At 37.6% G+C, this 22,293-nt stretch overlaps 1 protein-coding gene across 1 annotated transcript; it reads right to left on the reverse strand.

Moving 5' to 3' along the window:
- Window positions 1-1,679: 1,679 nt before the first annotated feature.
- LOC137189623 (uncharacterized) lies at window positions 1,680-15,153 on the reverse strand. The gene is made up of 13 exons (XM_067599649.1): window positions 14,900-15,153; window positions 14,051-14,241; window positions 12,244-12,408; window positions 11,978-12,119; window positions 10,622-11,459; window positions 10,375-10,519; window positions 10,133-10,276; window positions 9,878-9,942; window positions 9,112-9,299; window positions 7,438-7,832; window positions 7,258-7,354; window positions 4,183-4,363; window positions 1,680-3,091 (listed from the first exon to the last, which is right to left on the reverse strand). The coding sequence occupies exons 1-13, from the start codon at window positions 15,041-15,043 to the stop codon at window positions 2,955-2,957; spliced, it is 2,832 nt and encodes a 943-aa protein (XP_067455750.1). The 5' UTR covers window positions 15,044-15,153; the 3' UTR covers window positions 1,680-2,954.
- Between the last annotated feature and the right edge of the window lie 7,140 nt (window positions 15,154-22,293).

Consider the following 22,293-nt stretch of genomic DNA (forward strand, 5'->3'; position numbering starts at 1 on the left):
TACATGATGCATATTTCTTAATTTGGACATCACTTTAATCTTCATCTTTAATTTTCTAAAATTATAAGTGTAATAAAAACAAAAACAGGATTTTTAAGCCTCTTTCCACTTTTATTCTAATACAAATACAAATACAAATACTGAGCCCTCTGCACATCCCTAGTGTGCACTTATGTCCTTATGTCCTTGTGCACGTGCACAAGACAAACAAAATGGGGACCCACTCATAAAAAAAACCTGCTACATAGCACTACTAGAGGTCACAAACTCCACAGCAAACCATTAAAGGAAAATTACACTTTATTTGATGTTTTCCCATAAATGTGTCCATTGTGGCTCTATGTGTCATGCTAACTTTGCTCTCTCCAGCTCTGTTATAGAGATTCAGTGGATTCAGATGTATATCGTACAAAATGACAAACATCAGGGCAAGCTGCTGAGACTTTGATTAATTAGTATTTTTTATTAGTGTCCTGCAGTATATGGCTGTTTGTTGTGTGTTGTTATGGCCTCCAGCTATGATACTTTACTGTCATTTCATCAGGCAACACTTTGTCTCATGTTATGCAATAATGCAAAATTTCCTTCTGAGGAGACCTTTAATTAAATACTGTAATTAAAACAATTGTTGTTTAGTTGACTTAGTTGCTATCTGAGGATCTACTGCTACTGTGTTGTCCAATTCAAACAAGGAAATTAATGAAAAATGTATGTTGTTCTATTTAAAAGGAGCGGACAGAAAGTTCAGAGAACTGACGTGCTTACTGCTTTAAAAATATTTACTGCTGCCAAAAATAACAAATCCATTTATTTAGTTTCTCGTAACACTGTGTGCTGGCGACTGCTAACCTAACCTGTATTTACATAAATGTTGAGGTGATGATAGATTGCAGTCCCACCTTCTTTTTCAGCCTCAAGCTTACTGTAAATAGAGGACATTCACCTACACATACAATCCACACACAACAATAGACAATAGACCAACAATAAGACCACAGTTTTGCTCACTGATGGTATAATGACTGGGCGGTGCACACTCATTCATTCGTAAGCACTAAAGACAAAACAAAGCATAAATCTATTGTTTTTGCACAGCACAGAAGACATATCGCTTGTCCTTCCCCACATTTTATCTCACTTCAGTAGCACAAGCTTACAGAGCCCAGGAGGTGCCATGGAGAAAAAAAAGACTAATTTGATTTAATAATTCTTGTGCACTGATTACCTTATTAGCACTCTCGATTTGTCTACTTTGCCTGTTCCTCTCTTGTCGAGGACACTGAGCACATTCAGAGGCATTTGCTCGCAAACCTGTAAGTAAAATATGTTTAAGGGATCTCAGCAATGTGTTTAAAGTATATCCACATACCTCAGTCCAAGATAAAAATGATTAAATCTAAGCAATCCACAGTGAAGTTGTGTGCAGGACGAGAAAACAGCATGAGGGTGAATTCCATGAAATCAAAAAGCACAAATTATTAAACTGAGAGTGAGAATTATTACATCAAGAGCACTAATGACTAAATCCCGAGCACAAGTTATTAAATTGAGAGCTTGGATTTTTTTTTATTTTTCCCCTCCCGGGCTCCGTACAAGTTCATATGAATATATTATAATTAATTTTAAAGGAGTGAGTGATTCAAAAGGCAGACAAAGTTTATAACTCATGACAAGACAGGAATATACACAACCAACTTTTATTTTTCACACGTTTGACTGATATAAACTGGCCGTATATAAGCTTTAACACATTAATTCATTTTCACAGCACAGAAATATAAAAGAAGCATGTAGTAAAGTGTAATGATATATTCAGTGGTCATTAATTTGGCTTTTACACATGTGTTTCAAACCTTGGAGCAAGTCGGGATATTACCCCAAAAGTCTCAGGTTTACTCCACGTCATTTGGGTCTACATAATTTGATTAATTGCAGATTCGTTACAAATTTGCAGCACTGATATAAAATCTGATCTCTGACAGTTCTTCCATCCTCCATCTTGTGGTCCTGGTCTTGAAGAGGGACTTTGTGTCAAAATCTACTTTAATAGACTTAAATAGTTTTAGTTTTTTATTGAGCTCATCGGCTGTAAAATTGTGTTTTTATCAAAGTGCATACAGAAACCAAACTGAAGGACAGATAGTATTAATCAATCATAGGAGTACTGTAAGGCTTCAACCAACTACTATTTTCACCAATAATAGATAATTGGTCAGTGATTAAAATATCAGAAAATAGTAAAAAAAAAAAAAAAAAAAGCAACAGTCAAAAACACAAAGATGTTGAGTTTACTATCATGGAAAACTGGTAAATTAGCAGATATTCACATTTGAGAAGATGCTACCAGAGAATTTTTGGCATTTTTGCTTAAAAAATGACTGAAACAATTAATAAGTTATCAATATTGTTGTCAATGAACTTTCTGTCAATTAACTAACCAACCAATCACATCAACTCTGGGGTACTACCATGTATAGTGGGGGTCAAAGAGGCTCAAGAACAAACCTTTGCCTTGAAACCCCTTAGAAAGTTAATCCAGCCAGGTATTATTGGTAAAAATGTGATTCAACATTACAGTGACACTGAATCTCTTTTTAAATCATACTTCATTAGCATAAAACAATAGTGACACTCAAATTCATATCAAGTGACTAAAATATTTCCCTAAAATGTCTATGAGTAATAATCAATTATGATTTAAAAAGAAGGCTGTAGACCTGTAGATGCCCAAAACCAGTAAACTGAATAAAACTGCACCCAAAATGTTTCATCACACACTAAGTACTTCATCCGTCTCAATCCATCAAAGTAATGTCTCACTTTTCAAACTCTGGATTGTGTGACAGTGATTCAAACCAACGATACCCTAAAAAACTATACAAAAAACAGACAGATTAAACTGTAGCTGACAATCTTTCTCATCATCTGAGTGGATTAAAAAGGTTTTTGGGTCTTTAGTCCATCTCAGAAGTTGGCAGGGGTTGGTATTTAGCTTTGGACCTCCTCGATCTGTAGACCACCACTACACAGACCAGGAGACAGCCAACGATGAAGATGATGTTCAAGCCCAGATTCATGCTCGAGCCAGAAACTGAAATGGAAAAAGAAATACAAAAAGTCAGAGATCAGAGTAAAATTCAGGTACAATAAAACAATATATGGTAAAGGTCCAGGTATCATTGGATAATTCATAATTCATTCATAATTCAAAAACAAAAAAACAGTAAATCTGTTATTTGTTTCAAAACAAAAAACAAAAAAATGTTTTTGGTGTCAGAATTAAATAACGAAAAACTGATCAAACCCGGCCCATTTTTGGTTTTTGCCGATTTGTTTTATCATTATTCCTTTTGGGATTGAATATCCAGCAGGTCTGCGGACATCCAGCCAATTCATTTTTGCGTTTGAAACCAAAAACGGAAGTCACATGGTTTTTTCCTTTTTTCATTTTAAACCAAAAACGAAAAACAAAATCACGTGATCTATTCCTTTTTTGTTTCCCAACCAAAATCCAGAAAACCAAATTCAAAAGACCGTTCAATTTTGGTTTAGAAATCAAGTATTTTTGTCAGTTTTGTACGATAGCGGAAGCGACTACATTAGCCTACCCATGATCTTAAGCGACCGTTGCTGTGGTGAAGACGCCAACGACAGCCTTAACATATAGTCAGTGTAACATTATGTAGTACTGCAGATTATTGGTTACGATCGGGATCAACGTACTTTACTGTACATTGAACTGTAAAGAAAATAATGTGTGCTATGGACAAAGAAACGAAGTGCATGAAATATATGAAGGTGACAAGAGAATAAGTTTAACATAAATAATTAATAAATAATTACATTATGTAACAGTGGAGGTTGAATAAAATGTACAATCTAAAGTCCAGTTTGATTAAAATTACAAAAGTGAAAGTGTAGGGCTTAAATGAGGGATGTGACATGTAAAGGTCAGTTTTATAACCCCGTCTTCATCCCATTTACACACATGCGCGGCTGTCGCTGGCGTCTTCACCATCACAACCAATTACCAACTCAACTGATAAGTGTGTACAATTATAAAATGAAATAAGAGATTTCATTTGCACACTGACAAATTAATCTACAAAATAATCACAGTGCAGCGGGTAATCTGATGGTAAGTACTGTTCTGTATGTGTGTGTATAAATATGCACACTCACCTTGGCTGTCAGAAGTTCTCACCAGGCGCAAAGGTCCCTGGGAAATGGAGTGACTGGAAGTTTGAGCCACAGCTTCTCTTTTGCTGCGATGGCTCCCTGAGTCGGATCTGATGCATCCCTGAGAGCACCTGGTTCCAGAAATCCCAGTTTCACACAGGATGACTGAGCAAGTGATGTACACCTGCACACACAATAAGTCAGATAAAGTCATGAAATGTCACTTGTACACTCTAAACAAAGTATGTATGTAATGCAGACAACAGTCCATTTGCAGTTTCTATCCTTACTTTTCATATTGCAGTATAATCTGGGTACGTTTCCCTCAACTCTTCAAAGAATATTTCTTCTACAAAACACCTTGTCAGATTTGCAGCCTTTTATTTCAAGAAACTCAACTTCTCACAATCTGTGATATTAGGATTTTCCAAAAATATACTTTTATACATGAGATACAATTCAAGGAAGGAAATATTCCAAATCATTTCAGCTTTTATTTGAAACTAACTCTCTGACTCTCTTTTACTCAACTAGACAATCATTTAATCTTCATCTTCGCAAACATTAACCAGAGGTCCACTTTCCATCAGATTTTTATCTCTAATCCACTAAAACTCAGAGGGAACTGTCACTTTCAGATAAAAAAAAATATATGATGTAACACAAGATAAGCTTATAAATCACATTGCATCACATTGATGCAGTGTATTAATGATGTACTTTATTAAATGTATTTAATATATCGATCACAGTTAGGGTTAGGGTTAGGGTTATGGTTGCAAAACAAGTACTTTTACTTTTAAAACTTTCAGTAAATTTTGCTTATTCCTTCTGTACTTTTGCTTGTAACAGGCTGAGTTGAAGCTAACTGTGTATTTACTGTATGTATACACGGTTTAAAGAGTAACTTAAAACCAGGCTGAAAAACAATGTTTTTCTGTCTCTCTGGTTGGAGGTTTCAGGCCTGTTGCACCTCTGACTACAACCAACCCGCAGTTGGGTGTAGTCAGGCTGGAAAGTTGCACCTGTAACCACACCTGACAATGATGTCATAGTGCCCTGAGTGCACCTGTTCATCACTGCTTTAAGGTGAGAAGTTAAACCACTGGATGTAAGCAAAGACTTGAAAGATTTTCAAGGTTGTTAAGTTACTCTTTAATTGAACAGATATATTGGAGGCAGATACATTGTGTGTGTAAAATCTTAATCTGCAAAGTAACTGGTAAGTGTTCATATGAATGCAGTGGAATAAAAAGTACAATATTTCCCTCTGAAATGTAGTGGGGTGGAATATAAAATAGCATAAAATAGAAATACTAAGGTAAAGTACAAGTACCTCAAATATGTATTTAAGATTGAATAAATGTTACTTTCTTCACTGGGGATGAGACATAATTCATTCATACCAAAGAGATGACATGTAGGGAAAGAACATATTTCTCTATTTATTTAAGTTTACTTTTGGGTTTTCTTATGTGTTTTTTTAAGTTCACAAGTGATTTTTGACATATTGATGACAGTATTGAACACACTAAAAATCCCTGGGTTAAAATTTTACCCAGTTTAGGTCAATATAGCACCAGTACAACATTGGGTTACCTTTACCCAGCAGCAATCTGTTATTTTGACCCAACGTTACACACAACAAGCTTTAAACTGTCACAAATATATTGTTTTTGTACAAAATGATGTGCATATGACATTCAAAAAGATATGCATGTTATTACCAATCAATAGCAAACCGTGACATGTAAAAATTAAAAAGAGTAGAGAAGATGATAACAAGCTTTAGTTTGGGTAAATAACCCAACAGAAAAAAAAATCACTTTAAAACTGGATCAAAACAACCCTTTGTGTTGAATTACTTTCTGGTCAGTGGAGGAAGAAGTACTCAGATCCTTTACTTAAGTAAAGTACCAATACAACAATGTAAAAATACTCCATTACTAGTAAAAGTCCTGCATGACAAATCTTAAAAGTACATAAAGTATTTTCTATTATAAAAGTAGTGGTTTGGTCCCTCTGACTGATATATTATTATAAATGACATCATTACACAAGAACAAGTACCTCAAAATTGTACTGAAGTACAGTACTTGAGTAAATGTACTTAGTTACTTTCTAGCACTCTTTCTGAGTATCATTAACCCAGTATGTAGTGTTGGTGCTATATTGAGCTAAACTGGGTAAAATATTAACCCGGTGATTTTTAGTGTGAAGTTTTGATATTAAACGCACAACATGTAATTTCAGCCACTAGGCGTCTCAATCAAAACAATAACAAAAGACAGAGTGTGATGACGGTGTGAAGTAGCAAGGGATCATGGGAGTTGTTGTCTTCGTTGTTAAATAACCAGCTTCACTGGGATAGGATTACTCCAGTGTTCATCATTCGGGATGTTTTTACCGGGAGTCGAATTACCCGCAAAGGTCTCCTCCTCTCCAGAACAAACGGACCCGGAGATTACAGGTAAAAACACTAAATAAAGCTGTTTCACCTAAAAAATCAGTGTTTCTCCGACGATGTTCGGTGACCACCGGACGTCCGTTACGGGCTGTGAGCCGAGCTGCTGCTAACACTTGTTCGGTTTATTTCTCTTATAACTTAAGATCCAGGCGTCCAATGACTAAAATCCTTCTTCCGGCTAAAAGATAGAGTTAAAAACGGCCCAAATTTATGATGAAAATGGGGCTTAAAACTGAATGAAAGTCAATTTATAACAGTTTCTGTGGAACAACCACAACACCGATGTATTATCTTGTATGTGTTTAAGTTACTCTTTGGTAGACGCCATTGTAGCGGACAAACACAGCACCGCCGTATGCATCTTGTGTGTGTTTACTCTTTGGTAGAGGAGGTATGATGCCATTGACATGCAACCAAATGAAACGGTCCGTTACTTTGATTAAATTACAGATTTCTCTGGGTTTGAAAATTGTTGGAAACATTTGCGATAATGTAAGTACACAACTCAACAAAATATATAACATAGGTCTAGTTGTTTTTAGACATTTTAATGTGGAATAATTACATATTATATCTTTAATTGCATGTGTGTTTGAAAAAAGTAACCTCACCTCCTCATGAGCACCAATGAATTCAAAAGCCTGCATCCCGAATCTGAACTGAGACTTGGAGCTGGGATAAATCTGCACTGTGTTGTCCTTCACACACCTGTGACAATATGAAAATAGAAATAGAAGTTTAATCAACCAGCACACAGAAATCACATCTATAATATGAATCACATGTCTCACCCATTTTCGATGATGGTGTATCTGATGCGGGAGTTTGGGTTGTCATAGGGAGTCGCCTTGCAGGACTCCACAAACAGCTCTGTGTTGGGGATGGAGGTTGTCGCCTCAATCTGCATGAAGATCATCTGTTTGAGGTACACCTCCACCGGGTAAGTGCTGGCATCCTTTTGTGTCCTGAAGAGCTGGCTGTCGAAGAATTCAAACTGGAAGGTGAAAGCACCAAAGCCTTTCTCTGTGAAGGCGTACGGGTTTTTGTGGCTGAATCCCAGAGTCACGTTGGTTCTCTTTGGATAGACACAGGAAAAGGCGATCTCGACGTCGTGTTGCCTGGAGATGATCTGATTTGGGTCGGCAGATGTGATCTCATTCTTGAAGATGATGTTGTCTTCATCCTCCTAAAAGTGAAAGACAGTAAAATGGAGTCATTTGGAAAGGAAATGTTGACCGTCTAAATAAAAGTTTGATTTAAATTACAAGCTGTAGTGGAAGACGTACTCAGATATTTAGTAATTAAGAAAAAGAAGCAATACCACAGTGTAGAAATACTCTTCTACAATTTTACTCACTACTGCATTGACTAATCTTTTAGTTAATGTTGATACATAAACTTTTCCACCTCATCCAAACATAAAAACCTTTTTTTGCGATATTTCGACTTTTTTCCAAATTTCCAATATTTCCACTCATGTTTTTTTAATGCGCAAATTTAAAAAGTGCACAATAATGGGTGGATGAAAACTAGGGGTGAACCCAAATACAATATTTTGTATATAATATAATATTTGTTTTGTACAAATATTTTAAAAATTATTTGTTTTCGGGGGGAAAAAAAACAAATACCAGCACACAGGTCGGTTACATCGTTATCTCAGTGTCTCTCCTCTGCTCCGCTGTTACGTCTATCAGCAGGTCTCAACGAGGGTCACATCCACCTGCTACATGACACACATTTCCTAACTTGGACATCACTCCCGAAGTTGGGGGTGTTCCCCAGAGATAAAGCTGAGCTACTGACACACGCAAAGTGCTCCCAAGGGACTCTTCATAACCTGTTGTTCCCCTTCTCCTTTCGCCGAAGTTAGGTTGTAAGAAATATGCAAAAAATGAAAAGTGAAAAGCAATAATCGCCTTTGAAGTCCTTCTCTACACATTACACGGTGTGCTGTCTCTGTGTTATGGGTGTACAAATAGGTAGAGGTCTGTCTGCACATTAGTGATGCATTCAGTTTAGCTCAGTAGTCAGTACAGTCATCTGCTTCATAAGATAGTTTTAACACTTTAATATCCTAAAATTAATAGCGTATTAAAAATAAAAACTGGATTTTTACGCCTATTTCCACTTTTATTTGAATACAAATACAAATAATTTTGCTGCCTCAACAAATACAGATACAAATACTGGGCCCTCTGCACATCCCTAATGGAAACCCATCTACTGACATTGTAATCATGTCAATTTCTATTTGAAAGTTTCGGTTTACTTTGTTCTGTATACGTCCCTCATGATGTAAAATTCAGTCGACACAGAAGATGTGGTAGCAGCTGTTAGTAGGAGTTAACTGTTTTTTATGATGATTGATGAAATATGCATATTAAGACATTATTGTTTCTGTACGTAGACTGATAAAGATACAGATTTTGGCAGCAATGAAGAGGTCTAGATCCATGATGTACCTCTATGAGGGTTCCACAGGTGTTCAGCGACATGACAGCGACCAGGTGGGTACTGTTGGAACTTGTTGTCAGGTTGCAGGAAGGATCTGTGAAGTCATTCAGGTGCAAGTTGTCCTCATTGCGTCTGATGAGGTAGGACTTCTCCACTTCCACCGTTATTGTTGTTTCATTGCATGTCACAGTGGTCTCTAAATACGGTCAGATATGTTGACATGAATTTTTGAGACTGTCCTCCCAAGAAAAGCAATACGACAGGTCAAAATGTCAGTTGCCCAAAAACCACAGATGCCATCTAGTGGCCGTAGTAATTGTGAGCCAGAGCAGTGGTGCAGTTCAGATGACATATATATATGTGGACAGATTTCCTCATTCAAGTCAAGACAGTTTTTTAAAAAGCATAACTACAATCATCCCCTAACCTTAATCCCATGGTTATTATTGTAGCCATGACAACAAAGGTGGCCTAACTTTAAGGAAGTAGTAACTTTAACCCACACCACATGTTTCTCTAACCTTAACAAAGTGATCATTTTAACACAAACTATGATCTTTCCCTATGCTTTTTCAACAATTGTTTAAAAGCTAACTTTATCTTATACGAGGAAAACATTTGGATTGCATTGCTTTATTTTCCTGTGTGTTTGCAGCAATGTTGGTGCGTAGACCTGAATCCACTTTATAACCAGTGTATTCAACATATTCATGATCTAAAGCATTGCTGATATATAAAAACTTTATCCTTAAAGCAAAAATGTAGTCAACTCACCATGGTGTCCAACGTCAACAATCACACAGCGCAGCTCTGATTGATAGATTTGATGTCTGTAGACTCTGGAATAAAATATAAAATAGGAGAGTAGACTCAAGAAAGTTTAAATCATATAAACAGTTTCACCTGGGAATGTTGGATATAAAATTATACAAAGATGCAAGATGAAACGTAATAAAAATCTAATTTAAATTCAAAGTTTTTAAGTCAAATACCAGATGGGCTCATCTAGATGGTTTATTCAAAACTCACTTGTCTCTTGCTTCAGAAACAAAGCAAATAGGGAAGTGATCATTTAATTCATTATCAGTTGGAGTCCATTTTATGACGAATTCTTCTGTGGAGATTTTCTGCTTTGAAATGCCCTCTGGTCCAGCGATAATCAGGTCATAAATCCTGCGAGAGAAACAATGTTTTCATGAGTTTACAATAAAAATGAGGGCGCAGTGAACACAGCACAGCTCTCCTGTCTTTCAAAAACAACATTTCCTTACGTGCTGTACTGTGCAGTGGATACCACTTTGATTTCGAGGGTTTGGTTGACAAAGGCAGGAAGATTTACTCCATTAGACGGAGTTGGTGACAGGAAAATGGGAAAGTAATCTCCATCAAGGCATGATCGGGCTTGGTAAGAGTCCACTGATAATCAGATCAGAAGAGAGACAGACTGAGTGAGAAATTGATAAAATAGGTATATCAATATGGCCAACAAATGTCAACATTAATATTAACGTTTCATACCGTGAACAGAAAACTGCAGGGGAAGCTTGCTTAGAGGAGCAATCGATGATTGGTAAGGCCTTGAGGTTGTGGTTGGTACACCTGTGGTGGTTGTTGGTGCATCGGTGGTGGTTGTTGGTGCAGCTGTGGTGGTTGTAGGTGCATCGGTGGTAGTGGTTGGTGCATCTGTGGTGGTTGTAGGTGCATCTGTGGTGGTTGTAGGTGCATCTGTGGTGGTTGTTGGTGCGTCTGTGGTGGTTGTTGGTGCATCTGTGGTGGTTGTAGGTGCATCTGTGGTGGTTGTTGGTGCATCAGTGGTGGTTGTTGGTGCATCTGTGGTGGTTGTTGGTGCATCTGTGGTGGTTGTAGGTGCATCTGTGGTGGTTGTTGGTGCATCAGTGGTGGTTGTTGGTGCATCAGTGGTGGTTGTTGGTGCATCTGTGGTGGTTGGTGCATCGGTGGTAGTGGTTGGTGCGTCTGTGGTAGTGGTTGGTGCATCGGTGGTAGTGGTTGGTGCATCGGTGGTAGTGGTTGGTGCATCTGTGGTGGTTGGTGCATCGGTGGTAGTGGTTGGTGCGTCTGTGGTAGTGGTTGGTGCATCGGTGGTGGTTGTTGGTGCATCTGTGGTAGTGGTTGGTGCATTTGTGGTGGTTGTTGGTGCAGTTGTGGTAGTGGTTGGTTCAGCTGTGGTGATTGGGAGTTGACGTTTACGCCTACCCGATGAAAGGGGGTGCTTTGATGTGTAGTAACCATTAGAGTAGGACAGAGTTATGTATTTGTTGGGAAAGTCCTCCACCACAAGCTCAATTGGATGGAATCCAACTCTAGTACTGTGGGTATACTGAAGGGAGCAGGAATTCTAATACACAGAAAAAAGAGAAAGTTACTCACACAATAATGGCTCCAACAGCTCAATCATTGTTTCCCTCTAATTTATATTGCTTCATATTGGTGTATCTTTAAACATTCCCTTATACCTTTCTGTTAGGAATAGTTAGCCAGATTTGTCAATGAGGGAGAAGGAGGAGATGTCATTTCAAGATTTTAACAAGGTAATTGCACTTTTGTTGTAGAAAAACCATCTTAGACACAAATTATTACTTTAAAGCAGAGTATTTTTAATATATCATAAAATATGTGTAGAGGGGGATCTTTAAATTTGAGAAATCACACCTTTTACATAAGCAGGTAATTCTTTAAGAGATAAGCTCACACCCTGTTTATTTGCCTTATTCTGAACTTTCTGTCTTTATATTAGTCTTATGAATTCTTATCATAGCTGGACTGACATTTTGTGTCACCTGAGTTAGAAGTTAACACAGAACAAAATAAGTTGATACTTCCTACATGGGAGTTTTGCTGACTCAAATTCCTTACCTGATCTAAAGAGAAACCACTGACCAGACCGCACAGCCCACACTCATATGTACTTGATCTTGTTGGTACCCTGCATCTGACACGGTCACCATCAGGGTCAAATACAGTCATATTGAATGACCGTGGGCAGTTCCTGGGTACTCTGTAAAGTGTGAATCAAGCTCAATCAGGTACAGTTCATGTCTGACAAGGTCATCATTGTTTTATTGATCCAGATGATACACAGTGTGTTGTCAGCATCAATGAAATGTAACTTTGATCATTACCTGAGAACAGGCAGCATGATGGTGATGGGAGATCTGTTAGATTCACCAGTATCAGATCGGGTTCCCAGGTCTACGTGTGCCATCATTCTCCAAGCAGCCTGTGAACTTCTGACGTTTGAATACCAGTATCCCTGACCATAGCGAGAATTGTAGCTTGTGGGGTATCTGTTTGCAAGAAAAGGTATTTTGATTGTAAATACATAGTTACCTGAATCACAGTTCTTAATGTAAATCAATAGCAATCATGACCATCAGTCATGATCATTAAACATATGATCAATTAATGAATTTCTTAAATATTGCTCTGTAGTAAATGAGTATTGTCATGTGATATGATTCTAAAGTTCTAAAGTACTTTGTCTCGGATCTCAATAGCGCCATCATATTCAGCTGACTGTCCCTCTCTATACACCCAGGCGCTATCTTAGGTCGTTGAACACTACAGCACTAAATGCACCAACAGTCAAGACATAGAAGTGTGGAAACAGCCTGCCCATAAATATCTGACATTCAACTTTGGTGAATTCCTTTAAAAATCATTATAAGACCTACCTTTTTAATCTTGCTTTTAAATTTTCATTGCCTTGCCCATTTTATTAAATCTCACTGTAATACATATTTTTTTGCACACATTTTTATTGTATTTTATTGATTTTTGCACTCTTTTATTTGTTATGTCGCATTAAAAGTTTGCTTTTATGAAATCTAAGTGAGGTACTTTGAGCAGCATTTCAAGTATGAAAGGTGATACACAAATAACGTTTATTATTATCATAAATTTATTATTACTCTCATCCTAGCTAATTAAAAATATAAACATAATATTATAAATTTTAGCTTTCTTATTCATTTGAAGATTCACTTTAAGATTGTTTGCATAACTCGTTTTACTTTCTCAGCAGCTGGCATTTGACTCAGTATTCATTATTGCACTTTTCAGTTGTAAACTTGTTCCAAATTTGAGTTTATCAGCCAGTGAGACAAATCAGCAAGGAGTCAGGGGCCTGATCAAAACATATTTATGTATGATCGTCTCCTCTTGTTTCAGTTAATATAGTCTTGTGATACCAGACAATCGGAGATCTCCGCCCACCAATCGTCTGGGGATTTCTAAATGCTCGGTATGTGCTTAAATGGTGGCAAGAACAGCCGCTTACAAACCTACACTCCTTACATTTTGTCAAGGACATGTCTTACTTGAAATGATGCTCTCTCCCCATTTTCCTCTGTAGTGAACTGCATGTCACTGCCCCAATATGAAGGGCTGCCCTGAAGACTTTGGTTCTTCAATGCAGGTTTTTTTTAAAGTCTCTAATTGTTTCCACAAGGTTTTAACAAGAAAGCTGGAAGATTGTACTCTGTCTCTCAATATCATATTTTGCTTATTGAAGGGGAAAGTTTCTCTGTGCTCATCTTAAATCTCAGTTCAAGACATGTACAGACGAAGTTTTAGAGGATTTTGTGGTATCACAACAAGTTTGGAGGCCAATTCTGGTTCAATGTGAAACTTGTGTGTGGAAAGTTGAAGCCGTCAGTAAACATACAGTGACAATGGACTTCAGTGAAGACATCTTGTGTCAAGCAGTTAAACTTTTGAAATTAACAATGTTTGCATATTCATAGATTCTGCATTTTTAAATAAAGGTGAGAAAGTATGTTTAATTTTAAGAATTAGAGCTAAAAACTAGTTAATTGAACTTTTTTGTGGAAAAACATATTAGACACAAATGATTGAGGAGGAGATATTTCAGATGCATTGTGTAAAAGAAGGTATATTTTGTGGTCATCTTGTGGAATAAAATCTCACCTAATTGCAAAGGGTTGGTTGCTGCTGAGTTTTCTTTTTGTCACCACCTCGTATTGGCACCAGGTGAGACCATAGGAGTTCCTAGCAATAAGTGCATTAGTCGTCTGGGTCTGGGATCCGCAGTTACCGTAGTAACAAGTGTAGCCATTCCGGTAGCAGTAGAATGAGGTTTGTTTGTTGCGAAATTCCACCTGCAAAGAATTCAGTCTGATTATGGAGTTTAATCTACCGTAAATGTCATGTGAATAACGCTTCAATGATTAACCAATTAATCAATTAGTCAATCAACAGAAAATGTTCTGTTCTTTGTCATGTTTGAAGGTAATTGGAATAAGCAAGCAAACTGAAGACATCACTGTGGACTCAAAGAAATTGAATTTGCTATTTTTAAAAATTTGAAAACATTGGCAGATTCATTGATAATAAAAATAATCGTTAGTTGCAGCCTTACATGTGAGTTTAGTGTGACAGTGATACTATCAGGTTTGGGAGATGGATTGTCTCTGCTAAACATATGTTAAATAGTGCTTTAAAAATAAGTAAAACACATTTAAAATCAACACGGAAACTGACAGAAAACCCATATGAGGACTTTAAAACAGGCATAATGTGTTCTCTCTTTCTGGTCCCAGTTAGAGCAGAAGAGTTCTGAATTAATAGTGACTGATTTATAATTTTTTGGGGTGTAGACGAGGCAGAGAGCATAACAACAGTCCAGTCAGCTGGATGTAACAGCATGCATTAGTCTGTGTGTGTCACTCAAAGAGCGAATTATATATTTTTTAGATGATTTACAAACAAAAATCTACCCTCTCCTGAGATTCACGTGACACCAAAAGTGTAACATACCTCATAAGTCCCATCTGAATTCTGTCCTTTTGGGGTGAAGGTCACTGAGCCTCCATAGTACCTGTAGTAAGGGTACATGGACCATGCAGATGCAACTGAGACCATAAGCAGCAGATGCAGCAGTGACAGTGTGAGTGAAGCCATCTTCCCGAGTGTGCCATCCCCAACATCGGTGGCTCATTTTATATTTTCAGCCACAAGGAAATGAGGACATTTTGTCCGACTTACTGACAACATGAGTAGAACTAGTTTTACCAGCATGTATTTCCAAAAATTACCTGCATACTCCTCTCATGACTGCAACAATAAGTTTTTCTCTTTCGTTCTTTGTTTGGGTAAGGTTAGGGTAAGGGTTATCTTGCAGTGTTATCTTGTTCACTGTGTGAGAATGTGCAGGCTTACAAAACATTTGATCACATTATTGTTTTGTTTGAATGAAGAGTTTTGAGAACACATTTTTTAAGGATGGCAGTCGCATCAGAATAAATCCTAAACTGCTCAGTGCTCCCTGTTAGCCTTCTTATTAGTTTGTAACTCTCCCAAGTTTTCTCTCCTGCATGGTTCAGCCAGTATATAAAGATGGACGTTGTATGTCATCCGAGCCAATTTGAAGCCCAGAGTTGCAGTTTATGGTCGGCGCCATCTTTTCAATTTGGAGCCAGGACCCTCCAGATAAGGAGTGCGGGGTGTTGCCTTTCACGCACTGGAAACACGTCCCGCTACCTCAAACCCAAGCTAACGCTAGCTTACTGGGAACACCAAGTGCTGCACACTTGCGCTAACATTAGCTATTTTAGCTAAATTGTACTAACAGAAAAGGTATTGTAATCAAAAAACATTAAACTCAGTGAAATATTGCAATTATAGTCTGACTCAGTTCGAGTCCCAGAGTCAGGGAGAGCAGTAGATGAGTCAACTGTCAATCACAGCTGTCACCCACACAGTAGACATCAAAGCTACTATAAGTCTTCAAATCTTATTAATGGAGCAATAATTTCCAAAATGAACACCAGCACACTTATTAGAGGGACTGAATTTAGAGATTGAGACCATAATGACTCATTGAAAAAGTGTATTGACTTTATGTTTCTAGAGAGAAGTTGAGGCTTTTTTAATTGGGAGCCAGCATCTAGTGGCTGTTGGTGGTATTGCACTTTTACATACATCCACATTGGCTTCAGCCTCAAGCCGTAGTAGTTGTTGCTTGGTCCTAACTCTGCTACACTACACAAAGGTCATCACTATATATTTTCTATGGGTCACATAGAAAATGGATAAAAGGGATTTTGCACCTACAATTGCTTGTTTTTTTGTAAAATCCTGCACACAAGTGGCCTCTTGATGAGTCTCAACTCTGTTCCTACTGGTTCTTGTCTACTTCTGTTTGTATGATGTGTCCAGTGTGTGTCACTGGTGTGTTGCACTGAAAGGTTAAAAGGGGTTTCAATGCTACTCACACTGAAGTGTAGCAGAGAGAAGTGGTTAAGAAAGAAAAAGCATTTAAACTGGTTTTGTTTCTGATCAGTCACCCTTTTCATCTCACTTGAGTTTCCAGGCCTTTGTTTGTATTTGTGTTTTTGCATACTGTCAAATTGATTCATGTAAATGTTAAAATATTTGCAACTATGTGTAAATGACAATAAATAACATAAAATACAGAATACAAACTATTTTGGATTCTGTATTGCAGATGTAATAAGAGACACCCTGTCCAAAGAGTATGAAACATTATTTTCCCATGTAGAGAAATTTGGCGGAGCTCAATCCATCACTTGGCACTGGCTTTGGTAATTATCTCAGTCTGTGCTTAAGTACCTGTCAAGCAAAAACAACAAATAAATCTACCAGGGAGTAAACAAGCAACAATTAATTCATTATTTTATGTAACAGCGTGTGCTGTCAGTCCTAACACCACTCCTTGACCTCAATTCACCTGTAGGTACACAGGTTACATATTTGAAAAGTTGTTCCTCCTGTTCTGTCTTCAGTTGGCTGTTTTCCGATGGTTGCTGTTTTTTGTTACATGTATTTATATGCTATGTGCCTCCTGTATTTTCAAGGGCTGCAGCAAGGCAAATTGTCGTTGAGGAGGCCAATAAAGTGAAGTGAAGTGAATAAATATCTAAATGCAAACTTCAGCATGTTCACAATGTCAATGTTAACATGCCGATGTTTAGTAGGTATATTGTTTAGCATGTTAGCATGCTAACTTTGCAGGAAATTTGGTCATAAACAAAGGTATTGGACAAATTAAAATCTTGACCTAATGATGGCATGAGATGGAATCAAATTATGACACTACATCTCATAAATGTTGAGATATTTCACTCAGAGCAACAAATGTCACCAAATTCATTGTGATGCATCCTTGAGGCTCCATGAATGTCTGTAGTTTCTTTGCCAATGAGATATTTCACCAGATAAGTCAAAACTCCTGATGTGCTGCTTGCACTAGATAAAAAAAAGTCAGGAGATTGAAGTCTTGGACGTCTGTACATTAAATAATCTTTTCTGCATAAGTCATGGTGGTGCAGACTTTCCTTTTTCTTTGTGTGTTGATTTTGAAGTTCTAACACCTGTGCATTTCATAGATGGAGAAGAGAGTTGAGCGTGTATCCTCAACTTTTGTTCATCCTCTGGGGACCATCAAAGTCAAAATTTCATGGCGACCCAGCCAATAGTTGTTAAAATATTTCAGTCTGGACCAAAGTGGTGGACTGACCGGCTCACTAATGACAAGAATAAAGGTGCACACTATGGTAAAAAGTCCAGGGCAAACTGAGTAAAGCGACCAATCATTGAGATTAACCTGTGTAAGAGCAAAAACACCCAAATGCTTGAATTCACACAGTGAATATTTAATACCCTCAACAAATCAGACCTCAGATCTTGCGGTTGTTGCAGAATGTGTGTGCAGGATCCTGTGTGGCTTTGAAAAAATTGTAGTTCACTACTTTGTGGTTTTAAAGCTTTTAAGGTTCCCTGCTTTTTGCATGAGACGGATAGCAAGCAATCACACCTTAACGAGGCAATTTCTTAGCAGAGCTTTGTAGTGGGCACCCCCTTTCTCAGGAGTTTTGTTAATTTAAGCCCACAACACCTCCGAAAGGCTCGACAGCAAAACCCCAGCGCCTCAGGCCTCACATCCACTCAACCCTACCATGTCTCCCCTCCGCTGAGTGAGTTGTTCCAGCGTTCATGGACATGGTAATGTCCTTGTTGCTTCTTTCTTTGACCTCTGATCCTCAGGATGGAAAAAGGCTTTCCAGAGTAACTGTCCTGGAAATCCTCAGCCTACTACTACCACTGGGAGATTTCATGCCCGCCATCTCTATTGGCATTCAAGGATAAATTCTTAGTACTTCCCAAGCTTTCTTTCAAGGCCTCCTCCATGCTCTCCTCCCATGGCACAGTCAGCTCAAGGAAGACCACTTGTTTTGTTGCTTGAGATCATATAACTGGCCTGAGAGTTGAGCTGGTAGTCTCCTCTGGGAATTTTAGTTGTTTCTTGAGATCCACGTTCATCTCCCAGTTTGCAGCTGTTGCCAGGACTCCTGTGCTGGTTGATGATCTGGAGGAGCTTTCTCCTGGTTTGACAAATCTGATGAAGCAGGGCCCTTTGTTTTTGGTGTTATTGCTCTTCTTCTTTCTCTCCTCCAGGCCTGCAGCCATTTCAGCCAGGATCTGGTCATGCCTTTACCTGAACTTCTCATCAGCAAGGCTTGGTTGGTAGGTTGATAGTATGTGTTCAAGACTGAACTCAAACTCAAAGTTGTTTGTTGCTGTACACTGAATCTTGAGAGGCACATATTGAGGGAATCAGATAGAAATTATTATTTTACTTAATTAAAATTTTACTGAGTTAGTTCCACTTCACTCCTCTCAAACTATACTGTAGGAAATGTGTGGAGTTTGTTCATGTCTCCATTGGTTTCCTCCATGTGCTCAGGTTTCTTCCCACAGTCAAAGGACATGCAGGTTAGCTGGTTCAGAAGTATTCAGATCCTTTACTTAAACAAAAGTAGTGACATTACAATGTAAACATACTCAATTACAAATCTAATTCTTGCATTAAAAATGAGAAAAGTAAAAAGAAAATAAACAAACATGTTTTATAAGCAGAAAATGCTTAAAGTATCAAAAGTAAAAGCTAATTTTGACTATTTGCATGATTGGATTGACTGTTTAACAATGCATCATGTTTTATATGCTTCAGTAGATGAGTATATTTTTTCATGAAATTTTTTATGTCTCTCTTAAAACAACAGTCAGGAGCCAAAATGAACATTGAAATATGTTTTTCTTTCACTGTTTATATGGACCCCTGACTGTTGTTTTAAGTTTCATTACCTGAACGAAGAGAATGCTGAGTTGATGCCAAGATGCACCTTGACACCTTTTGTACACATGAAATAATTTTTGAAATCACCTGATGATGGAAAGTTTCAACACCTCAGCTGACAGGTATGTTGTTCCACACAATGAGATTTCTCACGCATGCGGCAAATTACTTTCACATTCATTTTCCCGTAACTCGGAGATTCTCAGTGTACTCTGTGGGGCATTGTTCTCTGTCACATTTTTGTCACTACTCATGTAATGTTCACTTCTGGGAAACAGCTCGTATTCAAGTAAAGGTGACCGATAATAATATAGATATAAGACATGAGCAATTCAATGAGGAAATGTATTATTATCTTCAATTTAAACCAATTAAGCACAATTTTTACTGACAGAGGAGATTAGATTGCAGCCAGGTACCAAAAAACACAATGTGAGATACTGTAGATTTCTTCCACCTGCAGCTGGTTTGCAGATACTTAACTGATGCTTTCGTGGCGCTGATAGCAGCTCTTTGAGATGCAGATCTACAACTAGTGGCACTGGGACAGTCACTATATCAGCCACTATTACCAAGCTGCAAATGTCATGTAAACATTATATAAGCAGGCCCAATGCATGTGCATGCAGTCACACTGCAGGAAAAGGATGCTTATATGATGCCTGTTCAATTACAGTGACTTATATACTTTTTTTTATTTTTCTGTTTTTATTGAGCATTTTGTCACACTTTAACCATGTATATAACTAAATTAAAATCACCTTTCAGAAAACAAGAAAGGCAGCATTCACAGGAAAAAGCCATTAAAATTAATTTCAACTAATCAACTAATGTGAATAATATAAAATGCTTGTGGAAAGTCAGTGTGATAGACTTAGATTTTGCATATAAGGTGAGACAAAAATAAATAATTTTATTCTATTATCATTGTCACAGGGAGTAAGACATATTTTTAATGAAGTAGTAGTTTTATGTCAGACATACAGTACGTCCTGCACACTTAATCCAAACCACGAAATTTAATCATGACATGACATTTTGACCTGACGAAGATCCGAGCAGGATTGAAACATTGTCCTCAGGAATGCAAGTTAAGAAATTATTTGAAGCCGAAAGGAAAAAGAAGAAAAATGGAAACACAAAAAAAAGAAAAACCTGCTCAGCACCGGCTGAGATTTGTGCTGTCAGTCTGCCAGTTTGTCATCAACCCATGTGAGATAATTGTGGTGCAAACTGAAAGTATGTAGAAGAGCAACGATATTATAGTGCTGTTAGACAAAGAAACATTGTTGTAGCTTTTAAACAAACTGATTACTGGTGTGTAAAAGTGTATCATCAAATGACTTGTACTGCAGTTGTCATTTGTGTAGATGAAATGCAGGGAAATCATGTGCAAATTTGCCGAGCAGCAAAACACAAAGGAATGAAAGTATATTGAAAAATTATTAAGTTTTACGTGAAATTGACTTTTCATTAGCATTTAAAATGTAGCAGGTCAGCATTACTTTAGCCACACTAGCAGTGATTGGACGACAACGTGGGTCGGTTTGTCCACCACTTTGGTCCAGACTGAAATATCTCAACAAATATTGGATGAATTGTCAGGAAATTGTGTACAGACATTAATAATCCTCAGAGGGTGAATCCTACTGACTTTTCACCTAGTGCCACCAGAATGTTTTCACTTATCCTTTGAAATATCTCATCATCCTCTACATAAATTGCTACAGCAGACATGAATGGATGGCTCCCAAATATGGTACGTGAAATTTCTTGACAACTATCTCATGGATTGTCATGAAGTTTGGTTCAGATGTTCATGTCCCAGCCTGAATTTTTCATCTATTGTCATCATCAGGTCAGAGCTTTTATTTTATGACTAATTACCTGCAAAACTGATGATGTTAGCAATTAGCTCAAAGGACCACTGTGGCTGATGACTCTTCCGTTAATCATTTTGGTCTTGAAAAGATGAAGACGTAGGATGTCGAAGGCAAGCGGACTAGAAGACGGTTTTGCACTCATGCAAGAGGCTTTTTTCAGTCCTACTGACTTTTGTGAGTTTGAGTCACATGAAACTACCATCAAGGTTTGAATTCATTTGACTCCACAACTGTAGAACTAATGAAGCCTCTTGGATGAGTTGTCTTCAAGATCCACTTTATGTTTATTATTGAGGTCATAGTGAGTGGTGGTGGTGTACTGGAGTGAATTATATTGAAAGGTGTTCCTAATATTTTGCCAACCTCATGTATGTTAATGGAGTGGATGAGAAAAGTATATCATTACAGCATGAAACTACCTTCCTATAACATGTAAATGATCTTGTAATAACATGATAAGCAACATGTTAAAACAAGAAAAGTTTCTTGTTATAACAAGAAAGTGAGTTAAAATTTTGTGTCATAGTGTCACGCTGCCGTAGATATGTGTATATAATATATTTATGAAACAAAACAACAGATATGGCTATAGTTTCTCAGCAAAGAGTTTCTTAGTTGTGACTAATTATTGAACTTACAGAAATCAAAAACAATGTAGGAAATATTTGTTTCAGGTGGCAAAGATGTGCACTTGTAAACATAATGTCCATGATTTGAATTCTTTCCGGTCTCTATCTACGTCAAACTGTAACAAGAGCATGCAAACAATATGGAAATAAAAAAAAAAAGAACACATCTGTGCCCACACATTGATTAATCTGTCTATCTATCATCACATTACTGAAGATCACTCTGAGCAGAGAGTTTCTGGCAGATGTCCAGCACATGATACTATTTTTTTTCCAGCTCCATTGCACTTTGGCTACGTGCTGCGTATGTTACTCTAACTTATTTCCTCCTTATGTGTCAGATGATTGACGTGAGCTTATCTGAGACTCTATACTGTTTTTAAGCTGCTTTGGGCTGCTTTTTGCTGGTTGCTGGTTCCTCTTAGTTTTGTCTTTGTTTTCTTGCTTTCTGCCATGCCGGTTTGAAGATGTGACTCAGAATAACAGGAGGTGAAACCTCAAAAGTTTAGAGTCATGAGTTGAGGATCAAGCCTAGGAGAG

The sequence above is a fragment of the Thunnus thynnus genome, chromosome 1 (assembly GCF_963924715.1).
Source record: "Thunnus thynnus chromosome 1, fThuThy2.1, whole genome shotgun sequence".
In the NCBI taxonomy this organism is placed as follows: Eukaryota; Metazoa; Chordata; class Actinopteri; order Scombriformes; family Scombridae; genus Thunnus; species Thunnus thynnus.